The sequence below is a fragment of the Drosophila subobscura genome, chromosome A (genome assembly GCF_008121235.1).
Source record: "Drosophila subobscura isolate 14011-0131.10 chromosome A, UCBerk_Dsub_1.0, whole genome shotgun sequence".
Classification (NCBI taxonomy): domain Eukaryota; kingdom Metazoa; phylum Arthropoda; class Insecta; order Diptera; family Drosophilidae; genus Drosophila; species Drosophila subobscura.
The window spans coordinates 3,182,848-3,200,639 of record NC_048530.1 but is presented as its reverse complement, the minus strand read 5'-3'; the positions used below and the strand labels follow the sequence as shown (position 1 = coordinate 3,200,639).

The following is a 17,792-nucleotide window of genomic DNA, read 5'->3' as shown; positions in this document are numbered from 1 at the left end:
TCCTCGATTTTGGTGTTCTATTTGATATAACTAGATAGTTAAGAATCTCCGTGCTAAAACTATAGTTTTATCCGATTTATTAATCAGCCCTCCACAAGATGGGCTAGTTTTCACGACTTCTTTTTGTTGCAATGCTTACAAATAAAGTATAGAACTAAAAAAGTCAACTAACAAAAATAGCATAAAACGTTACGTGAGTGGGAATGGATTGCTACGTATTTGACAATTTGTTGCGTGACCGGACCACCGTACATAGTTACTTCATGCGAATAGTATAGTATGGGTATTTTTATACCCTATTTCCTATTTCCCTAAATAATTTTTGTCGATTTTAATTTTCCATTTGATGTTGGCAGCTTTTTAAAACTCTCAGTATTAAAACTGTAATTTTATTCAACTAAATAGTCAATTCTTCCTAAGATTGTCTAGTTTGTGTGACTTACTTTTATTGGTTTGTCTACAAAATATGTGTTCAAACTAAATAAGTAAACACATAAACGTAATAATGTAACGCAGTTGGCATAGAATGTTGCGTCATTTGACCACTTGTGGCTTGTCAACCGATGGACCATTTTATACCCTATAAACGTAGTTGTTATTTAATGTGTGAACATTGTTGTTTGCGATACGTTTTTTTTTTAATTTACCCCTGAAATTTAAATAGTTCTGGATAGTGGCACCGAGTCAGAGCTTAATATATCATAGCCTTGCTGAGACAAATATTGGGAATGAAATAACTGAGATTTAAGAACTCGTGATAAAACCAGCTAAGAATACGAAAACGATATTTTTGTGCGATAATGGAAAGAATTTGGCGGTCACATCTATATTTTGAAAATAGATTTACAGCTCAGAGCCGTTCAACCGCCTATCGATATGTAAAAATACACTAGCGCGTCGCCTACTCGTCGCTCGTTCGACTCGTTGCTTGTGCATGAGCTGCTGCTACTCGCCCCATTAGCTACACGCGTTTTTCCCAAATCGTGCTTTTTTTGTGAATTGTTCATTTCTTTTGTAAAAATTACTCACTACTATGTTTTGCGACACAAATACGATCGGCAGTGCGTGCAGCTAACATGATTTGAGAATTGCAGGCCACGCGTTGAGTCTCTGGCTGTTCAACTCGAGCCTTTTGAAACCAAATGAGTGCGTTTGCTTGCAGGCGAATGCCATTGCTGGGTATCTCGCGCGCCCGTGTGTGTGTCTGTGTATGTTTGTGTGTGTGGTGTATAAAAGAAGAATTGCAAAAGAAAAGAAACAAGAAGACGAAAAAAACGATGCGATAAAAACGACCAGGCCAGCATTAGTAGGACAAAAAATCAAACAGGCAGGCAGCGGCGTGTGGTTAATGTGTTATCCGGCACAGCGCCAAGCGTGGATCTAAGAAGGCACAGCATCAAAGCAACAGCAGTCGACAGGCAGCGGCCACCGCCAAGCTAAAAAAAAACGAAATAATATTTGTGAAAAAAAGAACCCCCCGCCCGTTTTGCCCATATTTGGTTCACTCTCGAAATTGAATCCGTAATAAACATAATCCTCATTTGATCAGAGACGTGAAAAACGAGCAATTTAATACATACATATGCACATACATATATGTACACTGTACACAATTTTCTTTACCATTTATAATCCCGATGTGATTCTCATTTTACCGCGTCTCTTGTGATTGCAGAGTAATATACGTATATTTACCGTGTGATGGATAAATAAATAAATACGCTAAGAGCTGATGCACTTTCTGGCGCCAAAGTGCAAAGACACAAAAAAGATCGAGAGAAAAAAAAAGTAAAAAAACGAACAAAATTCGCCGCGTGTGTGGAATCTCGGCGACAGAGCACCAATACAGCGATACGGCGTGCGTAACACACACACATTGAGAACACTCACACAGGATTGCAACAGTGTGTTCCGTTTCTATTTCTTTTTTTATTGTTGTTTTGCGCGCTTGCGTGTGTGTGTGTGTGCGTGTGTTCGTTTCTTTTTGGTTAGTTTTCATTTCGTGTGCCCGTGCCGTTTCATCGCCGGCTTAAAATCCAATAATGTCAGAGTTTGAGGATAGTCCACACAAAAATAGCCAAACAAAAAGGCAACTGCAGCTGCAGCGACACCAAGCCACGACATTAAGTGCGGGATCGAGCATACAGCATCCGCTCACGCCGCTAAAGGAGGCGACCGAGGCCGAGGAGGCGGCCGAAGATGATTCTGCTGCCGGCACAGCCCTCGTCTCCCGCAAAGTAAGTACAGTTACAGTTCGGACAGTCGGAGATCGAAATTCGCGCGAAATATATAATGCTGGAAATGCTCCGATTCGTTTCAGTCTCTCATGGGAAGGGTGAAGCTGCGCGTTTCAAATATCCTGCCAACCTGGTTCTCGCCAACATCCAAGGCGGCCTCGGAGGCCCAACAGGAGCAACAACAACAACAGCAGCAGCAACAGAATGGTACTGGAACCGGAGCAACGTCTCTAACGAAAAGGAAACGTGGACGCCGCCGCATAGAGCTGGCCGAACCAGATGGCGAGGACTCACCCGCTGGGGGCCTGCTACCCGATGTGGATGATGGTGCCGCTGCACGTGGTCTGGACTACGAGGAGGTGGCCCTGGCCGACAACATAGCCGAGCATGACTTGGTCGCCGAAGATGAGCAGACGCGACGCAGCGAATACAATGTGTTCCCCTTGCGCAAACGGCGCGCTGCGATAATTGCCGCCGATGATGATTTTGATGACGATGACGACGATGTGGCAGATGGTGACGAAGATGACGAGGAGGAGGACGAGGACGATGGTCCAGGAGAAGCGTCCGTCTCTGTCCCGACTAAGCGACGTCGTGTAGAAGTGAGTGTAAAGACCATAACAAGTTCTTACATTCTATTCATAATCTGAAATGATTTTGCAGCTGGAGACAAGCGTTAATTTGCCAAGTATGCGGCGAATGCCATTGCCACTGGTTTCCTCTACGCCCGCAGCTGCCGCTGCCGCTTCAGGCGGCCAACAATTCACCTCAGGCAACTCTCCGGCAGTGGGAGGCACACGTAGTCATAGTCGTGGCTCGAACCCGAGTGGCGTGGCCCCGCATCGACGAACCCACTTGAACCTCTATCACCAGCAGCGCCAGCAGCGTGAGCCAGGCTACAATTTCTTTGCGGGCAACGAGACGGCCGCCGAGGCCACAACAGGAGATCTGCCAGTCAGGTGAGCATGAGTCTGCGACCCGACCCCTGTGACCCAATCCAACCCACTGTCACCTGTTGTCCACTGTCGTAACTTTGCAACTATTCCGCTTTACTATCCTCGTTGCAGTATACGTCGATCGCTGAACATCCCAGTCATAGATTCACCACGCGGTCGCAGCTTCAGCTTTGGACAAGCTCAAACCGCCGTGCCATTGGCCAACCACAAGAGACCTTCTCTGCTGGTGGGGCAGGCTGCCGCGGGCCGGGACACATCCATCGATGCGGCCCAGTCGGAGAATGAGCGGATTGAGCGGCTGCTGAATATCTGCAAGTCCAATAATAATATCAGCAACAACAACAACAACATTATCAAATCGAAGAGAGGTGCCGCCACAGCGACAGCCGCAACTGGAGATTTGGAGAGTGAACTGCATGAATATCCAGAGGTAGTGGAGACAGCCGATTCCTATCCCTACCATCACAACAGCAACAGCAATCTATCGTTCTATGGGAATTTGCAGAGCGCCAAGTCAATATTTACGCGCGGCTCGGGCCAGCCGCCGCACCACAATTCTACGTGTTCACTGAATGCGCTGAATAAACGGCAGCGCTTCAATGCCTCCATCTATGGCAGCTCCTCGGCCTTGAGCGACAGCCGCCTGTTGACACGCAGTGCTTCCGCTTCGGCCTGTGGCTCCGGTTCAGGTTCAACAACAATTTCGCCCTTCTACAAGGGTCAGACCACATTCGGCGGCAATTCGGCACACAATCGTATCTTTGGCCAGGGTTCTGGCTCAGGCGGTGGCGCTGGCGGTTCCTCCTCTTCGTTGGCCATGAACTCGGGCGGCAGTTCGCCGGCCGCTCATCAGGCTGCGTCCGCCAATACCGCCTACGGCATGAAGCCATTGGCCATGCGCCCCAGCCAGCTAACAGAGAGTCAGCCAACCACATCGGCCGTGGACAGCATCGCCCTCTCGAGCACCACACGTCGCATCCTTAGCCTGCTGGAGAGCTACTCCACGCCACTGATTGATGTCAAGCGGCTCGGAAACACACTGAAGGAGCAGCAGCAACAGCAGCAGGCAAATAGCAACCAGCGGCTGCAGCGTGGCTCCAGCAACCCCTATAGCCGGCCCAATCATTTCATTTCGCACACAGAACAGCTACAGCAACAGCAGTCGACGCCACAAAGTCTTCTGGCTCCAACGATGCAACACGTACTCGAAAAGCGTCGCCTGCATCGTGTCAGCAAAAACTTGAAGGAATTGGTCTCGTATTACAAGCCAAATGCACCATCGTCCGGAGGGTCAACCACAATGGCCCTGGCGGCTCTGCCAGCCCGCCAAACGCCCAATAATAGTCACACGAACAAGATGCGTTCCCGACTGAGTCACCAGTCGGCGCGCAAGGAGCCCCGCGAAGACACCGAACTGGCACCCGAGCCACTCGACTTGCCGATTATCAACTTCCCGGCCATGGCAAATACACCGACATTTGATTTGGTCATCAAGCCACCGCCGCCGCCGACACCTGCGACACTGCCATCAGTGGCGGCAAACACAACGGAGGATCTACAGATGCGTCCTAAGCCCCAACCAGCATTCCCAATGCCTGCGGTTAATTTTGTGGGTGCAACAGCAGCACCAACAACAACAGCCACAACTATAGCCAATGCCAGTGGAATTGGCAGTGGCAGTGTCAGTTCTGGCTTGCTGACTAGCGGCGTATCAGGCGTATCAGAACGTAGCTACAGCTTTGGTGAGCCCATACCTATACGAGGGGAAACTGCAAGTGATGCACACCAATTGAGGAGCACACGCAATTTCTCGTTTCCAGCGCCATCGACATTGGAGAGGCAACAGCAGTCGCTCCCAATCATGAACGGACCCTCCACCGTTGCAGCAGCGCATAATCCAAGCAGCAGCAACCCAGTGGAAGGCGGCTTTAGCCAGCAGTTTAGAAAATCAGCCACTGAATGGGAGTGTGATGTGTGCATGATCCGAAATAGATCAGAGCTAGTGAAGTGTGCAGCATGCGAGACCCCAAAGCCTTCCAAGACTGCTCCACCAGCTGCAGCTGCAGCTGCAACTCCGACTTCAACTCCAACTGCAGTCCCATTCTCGGTTGCCAGCAGCGGATTCGGAGATCGTTTCAAGAAGTCATCGAGTTCCTGGGAGTGCGACACGTGCATGGTGTCCAACAAGAACGAGGATAGCAAGTGCGTGGCCTGCGAGACACCGCGCCAGGGAGCTGCAGCAGCCGCCAGCAAGACAACCACCGACTGTTTCTCAATTACAAACAGCCCGGGTTGCGGCTCCGGCTCTGGCTCCGGATCGGGCTTCTCAACATCCAGTTCGAGTTCAGGCTTCGGGCAGGCCTTCAGGCCCAAGGCCAACACCTGGGAGTGCCAGACATGCCTGGTGATGAATCAGACGAGTGCCGTCGAGTGCGTCGCCTGCCAGTCGCGCAATCCAAATGCCGCCAGCAGCGAGTCCAGCTCGAGCTCCTCAACAAGTAATCCTCCAACCAATGTCTCTTCGAGCACCAGCAGCACCAACAACACCAGCTTCAAGTTTGGCTTCACCCCAGAGCAACAGCAACAGCAGCAGCAGCAGCTGGCAGGAGTCAAACTGGATGTCGGTTTCCAGAATCTGGTGGCTGCCCAGAAGGCAGCCAATTGGGAGTGCGAGACGTGCATGGCCATGAACGATCAGTCGCTATCCAAGTGCTGCTGCTGTGAGCAACTGAGGCCGGGTAGCGACGACAACTGCAAATCCTCATCCAATGCCACTCACCCAGTGCCCACGTTCACGTTCGGGTTTGTGCCAAAAGCAAAAGAAGCACCAGTCCAGCCAGTGCTGCCGGTAATGCCAGTGCTGCCAGCTGCAGTCCTGTCAACGTCAAACGCTGCGCCACAGTTCTCCTTTGGCTTCGGTCAGAGCAAGGATGTGGCAGACAGCAATAACGCTTCGATGGGAGGATTCAAGTTCGGAGCCCCAGCCCCAGCTCCAGCAGCCACCGTCACCGCCAGCCAGGAGGAGCCAAAGTCAATCGATCTAAGGGCTACAATGCCAACAGCCACTAAGGCTACATCCACCACGGGTATCGAAACAGCAGCAGCGGCCCCCGCTAGCCAATTTTCATTCAGAGCTCCCACCACCACATCGACAGTACTGTCCTCCAGCAGTGACACTTCCATCCCTGCCGCTACCGCTGCAGCTGCCCCCGCCGTAAGCGCCACCACCACTGTCACGAGTCAAGGGTTCAGCTTTGGTGCCCCATCATCATTACCCTCATCCTCATCGGCTGTGTCCAGTTCGACGCATACTTCGGGCAGCAACTCTAGCGTCACCAGCGTGATTAGCTCCAACGTGAAGCCCATGTTTAGCTTCAGCGCACCCGCCACCACGCCCAGCGGTGTAAGCAGCAGTACAACGGTGACGACGGCATCTGTGGGCTTCTTTGGATCTGCCGCAACAACTAGCACATCTTTTGCTGCCACTCCAGCTCCAGCATTAGCTGCCGCTGCGCCTGCGCCAGCGGTAGGTTTGTTCAGCTTTGGCAGTCCATCTTCAGCTAGCTCCACAACAAAAGCTGCACCCAGCAGCAACAGCAACAGCAACGCCTTCTTCTTTGGCCAGACTCCGACATCGACGGCAGCGCCAAGCTCAAGTGCGACGGGATCCATCTTTGGTGCAGCAGTAACTTCAGTAGCCTCGGGCAACAACAACAGCACGTCCATTAGCTTCAGCAGCAGCAGCAGCACCACCACTGCAGCTCTAGCTCCAGCTCCAGTGACGTTCGGATTTGGAGAGAAGAGAGCGGCATCGGGTGCACCCGCAAACAGCCTGACAAAGCCCGTAAGCTTTGGCTGGCCCAGCCCCAGTCCTAGCGCTAGCTCCATACCCAGCAATGGCAGCATAGCACCGGCCACCGCCTCCAACAGCAGCACCAGCACCAACACCAGCCTCCCGACGGTGGTGTCCGGCAACTCTGTTTTCGGTAGTGGATTTGGTACTGGCTTCGGCAGTACATCGGCCGCCAGTACGCCAGCACCAACTGCGGCAGCGTCTTCAGCTTTTGGCGGTAATGGAGCACTGCCCACTACGGGCTTCGGCTTTGTGGGTAACTCAATGGCACCCCAATCTTCGCCTGCGCCTGCATCCGGTGGCCCGGCGTCTATATTCAACAATGCCACCACGCCTGCCTTTGGCGGCAGCAATGGAGGAGGAGGAGGAGGATTCGGAGTCGGAAGCACTGGAACAGCTGCAAAGCCAGCATTTAACTTTGGAGGCCCTCCGGCTCTTTCCCAGTCGGTAAGTACATTTCAGAATCGCAACTGACAGCGATCCATCAACTGGCATTCCATTACTGCTTTTCTCTGCAGACGACCACATCTGCACCTGGACCTTTCAACTTTGGTGGCGGCGGCACCGGGGGCAATGCGACATCCTCTAAGCTGGCCTTTAATTTTACGGGCTCGTCCTCGGTGTCTGCCGCAGCCGCAACACCACAGGCGACGACGGCCTATAACTTTTCCGCCGGTTCGGCGACTGCAAATCCCCTTGCATCGGGCGATGTAAGTATCCTACATATCCTTGCGCGGAGACCCATCATTTTCTGACATGAACTGAAACCGTTACCCCACTTAATACGTATTACTCTTACCATTTACATAAATGTATCAATCAGTAGGCAATTTTCTAATAGAGCTTATAGCGATGGCGCTGAAATTATTTGTACTTTCTGTGCATGATACCCTCTACCCTTATTCCCCCACCCATTTAAATTAAGATTTACTGATTACACCACACTATGTATTTGATGTATTTCTTTGTCCTTGTTTATATTTATATTTATATTTATATATACATATATATTTATTTGTATTTTATATTTATTCTTCTCTTTTTTTTCTTTCTCCTTTCTATTTTCAACAACAACAACACAAAAACCAACCGATATCAATCAATAATCTTCATGTTGTTGTCGCTGTTGTATGTGTCTGTGTGTTCTTTTGCAAAAAAAAAACAAAAACAAAATCAAAAATAATAACAAAAAAAAACGAAAAACGTACTCCATGTATGTATTACTCCTATGTACACACTGTACCCTACCTGTATCCCCCCCTGTACTGTATAACCTCTATGGGGCACGGGCACACAAAATCAAATCAAATCAAATCAATCAATCAATCAACTATCCATCCTACTAATCCTCACTGAAACGACAAAAAAATCGAAAAAAATGTAATGGCATTTGTGGCACGGCATCGAAGCAGCGTGTCTTCCAGTTCGGTGCTGCTGCTCCTGCTGCTGCTGCTGCTCCTGGCACAGCTACTGGGCTCGGTGCTGGTGGCGCAAGTGGTTCGCCAATGTTCAATTTTACCGCCACATCGCCGCCGCAAATGCAGATGCAGGTAAACCAAAATTATGGCTAGGCTGACAAAATGATTCGAAAGCCAAACCGATAATGATTTTTGTACCACCTATGCTATGCGCACACTTAATACACGAGTATTGTAGATGTAGATGTATTATAGAAGAAAAGTATTAGTTTTAGTTGTTTCATGGCCCCCCCTTTACATTTCATAAACATTAACAGTAGCATTAACATTAACAGTAACACTAACAGTAGCATTATCATTCACATTTTACATTATCAGCGTTGCCTTTACATAGTATGTACATATGTATGTATGTATGTATGTATGTATGTAGCTATCGATCAATTGCTTATGTATTGCTGCTGCTGTGCTTGTCAATCCGTATATCGGTGGGGTTTTGGGTTAGTGGAACTCGCTGACATGTTTGAAAAGTAACTGTACATTTGCCACTAGGCCACTGCATATGTACATGATGTATGTAAATACATACCTACATACATATGTACATCTACGTGTGCCATTGAATCGGAACTGATAAATGCATGCAGTTTCTACAGCATTTTTGGACAGCACTGAATGTGTGACCTCTAACCCCACACACAAACACAAACAAACAAACTTGTGACACTCAAACAAACGACCATTTTTCACACTCATACACACTGCACATCCTCTCGACACCCGACCCACACCCACGACATGTGCGAACATTTTCATTCTGCCCGTCACTTTTTATTTGAGAAAGTAATTTTTAAATGCCCTACGCCACTGACCAACCCCACCAGCCCCTCGTTCATCTACTCATCATGAACAACAAAAACACTTTTTTTTTTTGCTTTAAACCAAAGACAAATTTACTACAAAAACCAACAAAAAGGAAAAACAAAACCGAAACACTTTTTATTTGTTTGTTTGCAGTCAACGCCAAATGCCAACGCACCGTTCCAATTTAGTGCCGGTGCTCCAGCGCCTGCCAATATGTTCGCGTAAGTAAAGGAGAAAGAGTATGAAGGGAGTACGCACTTGCCAAAGCTGCGTGAGCGAGCTGTAGATACAAGTACTGAGTGGAAAGCGATTAGGAAAGAGAGAGGATAGTTAATAATTATTTCTCTCTCTCTCTGTCTATTGCAATAATTCCCAAAATGATTGGCCAAATCACCCACACAAACACCCACACACAGACAGACACACACACAGCTATACACAGCTACACAGATGCACCATTCACCGTTTTTATTGCATTTACACAACTAATTTGTAAAGATATTTGTTGTTGTGTTATGTTATGTATGTATGTATTATGTATGTATGTTTGTTAACAGAAAAGCAAAAACAAAAAACAAACAAATAACACAACAAATTACCAAACACAGCATACAACATCTAAATGTTTTGTCAATGTTCCAACAAAATCCGTTTGCCATTAACGTTATTTGTGTGTGTGCGCGAGCGATATTTTTGCGTTCACATTCTTTCATTACGTTATCTTTTTACGTTTCTGTTACCGCCAATATTCTGATCCTGTTTAAAGGCTGCAAGATTTGAAATTCATACTCGCTCCGCAGCCGCCGCGTGCTGCAAGTGCCGGAACTAGTTCCGATTTCAGTCACACCCACATACACTAACGAATCCCCGTTACATTCACAGCTTCAATCCACCTCCAGCTGGCAACGCCGCCCAGAATTCACAGATGGTGCGCCGCAAGATTCGCGCCCCCGTGCGCCGTTTGCCGCCACGGTAGAAGTGGCATCGCAGGCCTCCGAAACAACATCTACTGAGGCTGCCGCCGCCGTCCCCGCCATCGCTGTAGGCGGAGGACTTGTTTACAACCACATGATTGAAGAACACGAACAGCCACAAGCACAACGAATGGGATTGCAACTAGAAGACATAAGGCAAGCCGGACAGGCGCCGCAGGAGAATGACGAGTTCGAGGCCGAGGATAAGCTGGTGACGGACAACGAAAGCAGTGACATACCTTTCAAGGCATCATCTGTTGGTCCCCACACACGGAGTCCGCACCTCCACGAGCGAAGCCAGCAGCAGTTCCCCAACGTTTCCAAGTATCGTTTCGTCCGCAGCGTCACGGATACCGCCTCCACCTCTGCCTCTACGGCTGGAACCGCCACCATACCGGATGGAGAAACCACAGCCCCCATGTTAAACACGGCAGCCGCCAAGCTGGACAGACAGAAACGGTTCGGAGTGTTGCACAGCAAGCGCAATACACGCAGCAGAGTCAACACCATCATGAGCAACAGAAGCCACAGAGGAGGTGGCATAAAGAGAATCAGCCACCGTCAGCGCTACAACGATATCGAGGGAGCAGGAACTGGAACTGGAACAGGAACAGGAGTAGGTTCCGTCTCGGTGCCCCATGCCCTGCGCAGCCGCTACAAACTGGTGCGACGCCGAAGCAACAATGAAGCAATAGCACCCCTGACTGAAACACAGCAGCCGTAAAGGATCGCTGGAGGATGACGAGACACGCAGTCACGCATACAACAGTTACGGTAACTGGTAACCAGAAGCAGATGCTGATGCATTTTTCGTAGTCCTCTCTCTAAAACACACACACACACACACACATGCACACAAAATTTGTTTAAGTTATGTTAAAATGTTGGTTTTATGAGCACACACAGCAGCCCACAACATACTGCGTCCTCATCAAGCAGCTATCGTGTCTCTTCTCTAGTTTGTAATGGATCAATTTTTTGCTCATTTTTTTTTTGTTGATTTAAATTTAAATATGTGTATATCTATATATATATATGTATATATATATGTGAGTGAGTGTATGTATAATGGCCGCAGGCAAGCCAAAAGCGTATGAAAAACATAGAGAAGAATCAGGGATCCGGTATGATGGATCATCATCTTAGTCGCCAGAGTGTGGTCTCCAGGCAGAGTGTAGTAGTGTACAGTAGGTAATCCTCAAATCGATCCAAAAAGAGCAAGGACCATCCCATACACATGCCAGAGGTGGCAGCAGGACGGACAGGCGACGGGATTGTAAATTTCAATTTAATTGTATTTTTAGTCATTTTATTTGCAACTATTGTTTCTTGATGCATACATGAGATACATACATACACATATATATATATATTTATAAATACAATTAGTAACCGATAATTATGTAATAATTATGTTGTGAAAATGTAAAGAGAGAGAACGGAAAGGAAGAGGAGGAGGAAGGAAATAGCGCAAAGTAAAAGATGGAGAGGAAACTATATTATTAAATACATATATATTATTACAAATCGATCGTGAGACCATCTTCTGCTTAGAAAGAGAACAGAACCGCATTGCTAGTTTTGTATTCGTTTTTGTTCTTCATTGTTAGATTTATGAAATGGAATTCGCTGAACGAATTGTCGATACAGAACAGCAACAGCCACAACAGCAGTACACCAACAAAATACAGAAAACAGAAACTATTTAGAAACGTAAATTAAGCAAAACAAAAAACCTATAGCTACCGATAAGGAAAATTTAGAGAAAAGTTTAAAAAGAGCGAGAGAGGGGGTCTAGTTGCAAAGTGGCGAGAATAGTGAGCAGAAGAAACAGTTATGATGATTATGCGCATGTTTTATATAGTACACATACACATGCATATATATATGGCAAAACATATGGAAAACATTATAATATTTTAATATAATTTTTAATTGATCATTTGTAAGTCGCGGGAAAAACTGAGTTGTGGAAATCGGAGAGAATTCGTTTTAAGAAACGGTATCGTAATGTAAATAAGTAAATATATGCGGTATGATAATTAAAAAAAGAACACTAAATATACCTACAAAAATCTGTGAAAATCGGTGTTTTCTGTTTTTACAATTTATATGATGAGTGTAGGGGATGTCTATGTTTCTACATGCTAGATCTTAAGGGAAAAAAGCTAAATTGCCAACACTAGATGTCACAGCTTGTGCAATTGAGATGGAACTCCTTCGATATAGTTTGTGGAGATTCTCCGATAGCACATATCGACAGAAAATTTTGGGTTTCAAAACATCGATAGAGCTTTCCACGCAGAATGCTGCCGGATCTGTAAAATAGTATCGGTCTGGCATCGTCGGCCATTAATTTCTTTGGTTTATTTTTTTTTTGTTTCTCCGTGTGTTTGTGTTTTTCTATCCGTAACTTGAGCGCCTCCAAGCCGCAAAAAATGTGCTGACCAGTGCCTTGGGGCAGTCAGAGCCAGAGAGATCGAGAATTCCGTAATTCCGAATCGCATCCGCTGCGCCATGTGTGTGTGAAGTGATTGCGGTGATTGTGTGTGTTTGTGCGTCTGCGAGAGAGCTGGAGAGACATTGTCGGGTCGTCGGGCAGTAAAAGGGCGGTAAAAGAAAAGTCAACGCTAAGGCTACGGAAAGAGTAAAAACTATTAAACGGTGTGCAGCAGCAGCAACATCAGCAGCAACAGCAGCAGCAGCAGCAAATTTCCCTGCAAAATGTTTACCAAGAAGAAGAAGAAACCCCTGATCTCGATGCCCAGCAATTTTGAGCATCGCGTGCACACGGGATTCGATAAGCGGGAGAACAAATATGTCGGCCTCCCCCTCCAGTGGGCCTCCATTGTGGGCAACAATCAGATTCTCAAGTCCACCAATCGGCCGCTGCCCCTGGTCGATCCCTCGGAGATTACGCCCACAGAAATTCTCGACCTCAAGACGATTGTGCGGCCACATCACAACAACAACAAGGCGGACACCACATCGCTAAACAGCAGCAGCACCATGATGATGGCCTCCGCTGGGGGTCCCGGCGGTGGACCGATTCCGGGCACTCCAGGCGGAGGAGTGCACGGCTCGATGGGGATGCTGGGTGCTGGCGGCGGGCAACATCATTTGATGGATCCAATGACCGCGTCCGGCATTGTCCTGCCCAAGACCTCCCATGTGGCACGCTCCAATTCGCTGCGCAGCTCAAGTCCGCCGCGTGTGCGTCGCGTGGCCAATGTGCCGCCCTCCGTGCCCGAGGAGGAGGCGGCGTCGGCGACGACGACGCCAACACCAGCGACGGGCTTCAAGCCCCAGCAGCCTCTGGGCCATCCAATGCTCTATTCCAGTCAGAATGCGCACGCCAATGGAGCGGCCACCGGTCCACTGGCCGTGCGAACGGACCAGGGCGCGAATATGCAGTACCGAGCCATGGGAGGCGTCGGACCGCCGGGTGCCATCCCGCAACAGACGTCGCCAGTGGGCTCGGTGGCCAGCGGAACGCGATCCACCCACTCCCACACGAACAACGGAAATAGCACCGGCTTCCCACTGTATCCCCCCGCTTCGCAGGCGCATCAGCCCAAATCGATGGGCGTGGGCGACCAGAATCAGAATCCCTTGCATAGCCACGCCCAGACGCATCCGCACCCACATCCACATGCACATAATCATGCCAAGTCGGCGTCCCGTGCCTCCAGCTCGAGCGGTGGTGCCAGCAGTGCCACCCTGGCCGCTTCCCAGGCGTCTGCCCAGCAGCAACAGCAACAGCAGCCCAAGCAGGATCAGCGGCTGACCCACGAACAATTTCGGGCCGCACTCCAAATGGTCGTCTCCGCCGGCGATCCGCGGGAGAATCTTGATCACTTCAACAAGATTGGCGAAGGCTCAACGGGCACCGTTTGCATAGCCACCGACAAGTCCACAGGTGGGTGTGGCGCCTCCTACTCCTTCATCATTTTATTGACATCCAAATGGATTTTTGTCATTTCGTTTGTGTGCAGGTCGCCAGGTTGCCGTGAAGAAAATGGACCTACGCAAGCAGCAACGACGCGAGCTGCTCTTCAATGAGGTGGTCATCATGCGGGACTACCATCATCCGAATATCGTTGAGACATACTCCAGCTTTCTGGTCAACGATGAGCTCTGGGTTGTTATGGAGTATCTGGAGGGCGGCGCCCTCACCGACATTGTCACCCATTCGCGCATGGATGAGGAGCAGATTGCCACTGTCTGCAAGCAGTGCTTGAAGGCTTTGGCCTATTTGCACTCACAGGTGCGTGACCAGCATGCAGACGACAAGACCCCATTGTCTGATGGCACCACCCAGTCACAACCAACCTGACAACTGGCAACTGGCACTGCCACTGTCACTGCCCCAGCCACTGCCCCTGCCCCTGCAATTGGGGGCTTTCTTTGCTGCGCCTTTCCTTTGCTTTCCTTTCCCTTCCATTTTCCATTCCATTCGATTCGATTCTTTTGCCCTGCCGCTGCTGCCGCTGCCGCTGCTGCTTCTGCCATTGCCATTTGTGGCGCTTTCTTTGGCCTCAGCTTTCGCGTCGCTTAGGTTTCAATTTCTAAATGTTGTCACCGAAGCTGTTGTCCGTCCGCACAGTGGAATGAGCACCCAAAACTATGCACGCAGCAAGCAAAAGTGAAATCGTAACTGAAGAAAAGACCTACCCCCAGACCTCTCCCAGTCCAGTCCAGTCCAGTCCAAGCTGTACAATAAGTTCTTTCGGTTCTTTAGGCCCACAGTGGCCGTTGGTATTGCGATATTGGCTGGCTGGGAGAAAGGTCGCAGCAAGTGGTGGGTGGGTGGTGGCTCTGGGTGGTGGCTCTACAAAAGAGCAAGCACATATAACTGATTTTCATCCTCTCTTTCCCTCTCTGTAGGGTGTCATCCATCGAGACATCAAGTCGGATTCCATACTTCTGGCTGCCGATGGCCGGGTGAAGCTGTCAGACTTTGGATTCTGTGCTCAGGTGTCGCAAGAGCTGCCCAAACGCAAATCGTTGGTGGGCACACCGTATTGGATGTCGCCGGAGGTGATTTCACGCCTGCCGTATGGTCCCGAGGTGGACATCTGGTCGCTGGGCATTATGGTCATTGAAATGGTGGACGGTGAACCGCCATTCTTTAATGAGCCTCCGCTACAGGCGATGCGTCGCATACGGGACATGCAGCCACCGAATCTGAAGAACGCCCACAAGGTCTCGCCACGTCTGCAATCGTTCCTCGATCGAATGCTGGTGCGTGATCCCGCACAGCGTGCCACTGCCGCCGAACTGCTGGCCCATCCATTCCTGCGCCAGGCGGGGCCACCCTCACTGCTGGTCCCACTCATGCGCAATGCGCGACATCACTCATAGGACGGATTCGGAACAGATAGATGGGGGATGGGGGATGATATACCAGCTCGTGACGCAACACAGACAATGGCCATCGATCCATGGAACCATCTATCGCAACGATCCAACGATTGCGGCAACCAGCCGAGTCTTTTAGTATTAAAAAGTTTTAAGTTTGGCATCTGTACTTAGACCCTTAGAGTCTCCCCTGACCCTCACACCTGCTCGAAAGATCTTGTAAAGAAATCAAAGCCATTCCCACATTTAAATGCATCGTTTTGTCCTACCCCCCATACATTCCGGAGGTTATCCTTTTTTGGGCTGACGGATCCAAGCAATGTGCCTTTCACACACACACACACACACACATACACAGAAACAGATTCCGAATGGTATCGAATTGTGCCTGTTCCCATCGTTTACATATTTATATGCGCCGCCCTCTGATCAATCGTATTTGATAATCTATTATCATTATTATTATTATTATTTTTTATAAATGTTTGTACGTACTCTCTGCATTTGATTGCTCTCTCGTGTGTACCACCTCCCAGCCAGCTCCTTTTATTATGGCAAATGGGAGGAGGGAGTGACGAATTCCGTTCTTGTCAGTGTGTGTATGATTTTTTTTACAAATCCGTAAACATTGTTCGAATATATTCTACTTATAAGCAATAAGTTAACATTTACATGTATTTTTATTAAAAAAAAAACAAAACGAAAAAGCAAAGCCCTAACCCTAAGAAATGAAAAAGAAAACAACGAAACAATGGATCAGAAAGAGAGAGAGAGACATAAATATAAGCATAGAAACGAGAGCGAACGAGCGAAAGGGAGAGAACCATAAGTATAGAAAAGATAGAGAGGGAGCGGGAGATAATACATCGACGAATACATAATAATAGTAATAATTGTATTAAAAAAGTCAACAATAATCCACAGCCGCGCAGCGTGCAGCATTCGCACCCAAAATAATTCGCGAAAAGAAGCAAGCCAGCAATAAAAAAACACACATTCCCATTCCATTTTGAATACGTTTTAGAATCATAGACGATTCTCTGTACTCTTCTGTTCTGTTCTGGATTTCACCTGTGTAATTATTAATGAATAAACATAAACCATACAGAATTACCTTTTTTCTGGGCACCAGCTGATGAGCAGCTTAAAGCGGGGCAAGCAGTGGGCAGTGGCACTCCAACTCTACTCAAGCACTCTGGATCCTTAAGTGCGGCAACGTTCCCTCTGTTCTCCGCCCTTCAATATGTACTGGTTTCTAGAACTACTCTCGCCATCGAACTGCAGTGGCTCATGGATCGCTTATGCAGACTTTTCTATTGACCACTGCCATCTATTGTCGCGTGTCAATGAGGATTTAAATCCCAAGGTGGAAGGCAGTGCTGAGGCCAGTCGATGGATGCCTTTCTGTCTTTCCCAAAGACCTCGTGCAAGCCAGCCATTTTTCCGAAGCTGAGAGGTAAAACCAAAGAAAAGTGTGTCAAGGTGCGCGATGGGCTGCTGGCCAGGCACACTGCAAATACAAGACAACTACTTATATTGTGTTTGGTAGGGTCAGCGGGAGATCCAGTGCACCCAACCCAAGGATGTCCTGATGCAGGCGGATATGTTTCCTTGTGGCCAGAGTTTTCTGTTCCTGTGGCCGCACTTTGTGGGGTTCTATGCACAGGAGGAGCAGAACTGTAATACTGAGTCTGCAAATCCCACATCTCATATACTTACTAGGCCTTGAACACATCATCATCCCAATGCCACAGATAACTTTCGGAGCAACGTCCCGGCGTTCTAGACTCGGTAAGTGGCATAAGCTTATCTACATATGCCGTTTTCGTGGAGCTTATTGTTCTTCATCTCTTCAGGTGCTGCAGTCGCAGGAATGTGTGCGTCGTCTGACTACCGGCTCAACCTTTCAGCTTGACTTCTGCTCTGATAACCGACTGGCAGAGCCCCTTAAGAACACTCTGCGCAAAGACGAATAAAGTAAAGCTCCACTCTCTCCACTAATATTTATCCCTATTAGTTTTGTCAGCTCGTCCCACCAAGCTCGTAGTTAGTCAATGGCCAGATATTTAGTAGCAATTGGCAGCATCTGTAGCGCCCTTTGAACCTTACATTCTCAATGCTCAAGACAA

General features: G+C 48.5%; 2 protein-coding genes and 1 long non-coding RNA gene across 9 annotated transcripts in view; all 3 read left to right on the top strand.

Moving 5' to 3' along the window:
* Window positions 1-939: 939 nt before the first annotated feature.
* On the top strand, window positions 940-12,387 carry LOC117892062 (nuclear pore complex protein Nup153). 7 transcript variants are annotated; one of them, XM_034798014.1, is made up of 8 exons: window positions 940-1,146; window positions 1,676-2,237; window positions 2,321-2,839; window positions 2,901-3,196; window positions 3,305-7,493; window positions 7,565-7,756; window positions 8,459-8,596; window positions 10,211-12,387. In XM_034798014.1, exons 2-8 carry the CDS (start codon window positions 2,043-2,045, stop codon window positions 11,024-11,026), a joined length of 6,345 nt encoding a protein of 2,114 aa, XP_034653905.1. In that variant the 5' UTR covers window positions 940-1,146; window positions 1,676-2,042; the 3' UTR covers window positions 11,027-12,387. The 7 variants fall into 7 exon arrangements, with proteins under 7 accessions (XP_034653905.1, XP_034653916.1, XP_034653938.1 ...); XM_034798025.1 differs by having other exon boundaries at window positions 940-2,237; window positions 3,305-3,716; window positions 3,747-7,493; XM_034798047.1 differs by adding an exon at window positions 9,482-9,549 and having other exon boundaries at window positions 940-2,237; window positions 10,211-10,435.
* A 242-nt stretch (window positions 12,388-12,629) lies between these two features.
* On the top strand, window positions 12,630-16,461 carry LOC117892142 (serine/threonine-protein kinase PAK mbt). The gene is made up of 3 exons (XM_034798184.1): window positions 12,630-14,221; window positions 14,298-14,569; window positions 15,190-16,461. The coding sequence occupies exons 1-3, from the start codon at window positions 13,027-13,029 to the stop codon at window positions 15,664-15,666; spliced, it is 1,944 nt and encodes a 647-aa protein (XP_034654075.1). The 5' UTR covers window positions 12,630-13,026; the 3' UTR covers window positions 15,667-16,461.
* A 579-nt stretch (window positions 16,462-17,040) lies between these two features.
* LOC117892154 overlaps window positions 17,041-17,792 on the top strand; it is a 1,814-nt gene continuing 1,062 nt past the window's right edge. The window contains exons 1-2 of the long non-coding RNA XR_004648701.1: window positions 17,041-17,119; window positions 17,219-17,454. This is a non-coding gene — a long non-coding RNA (uncharacterized LOC117892154). The remainder of the gene's footprint in view (window positions 17,120-17,218; window positions 17,455-17,792) is intronic.

Coding starts and splice junctions, on each gene's coding strand:
- LOC117892142 (XM_034798184.1), top strand. CDS start 13,027: ATGTTTACCAAGAAGAAGAAGAAACCCCTGATCTCGATGCCCAGCAAT. Junction 14,222..14,297: donor AGCCACCGACAAGTCCACAG/GTGGGTGTGGCG, acceptor GTTTGTGTGCAG/GTCGCCAGGTTGCCGTGAAG. Junction 14,570..15,189: donor TGGCCTATTTGCACTCACAG/GTGCGTGACCAG, acceptor CCCTCTCTGTAG/GGTGTCATCCATCGAGACAT.
- LOC117892062 (XM_034798014.1), top strand. CDS start 2,043: ATGTCAGAGTTTGAGGATAGTCCACACAAAAATAGCCAAACAAAAAGG. Junction 2,238..2,320: donor CAGCCCTCGTCTCCCGCAAA/GTAAGTACAGTT, acceptor GATTCGTTTCAG/TCTCTCATGGGAAGGGTGAA. Junction 2,840..2,900: donor CTAAGCGACGTCGTGTAGAA/GTGAGTGTAAAG, acceptor ATGATTTTGCAG/CTGGAGACAAGCGTTAATTT.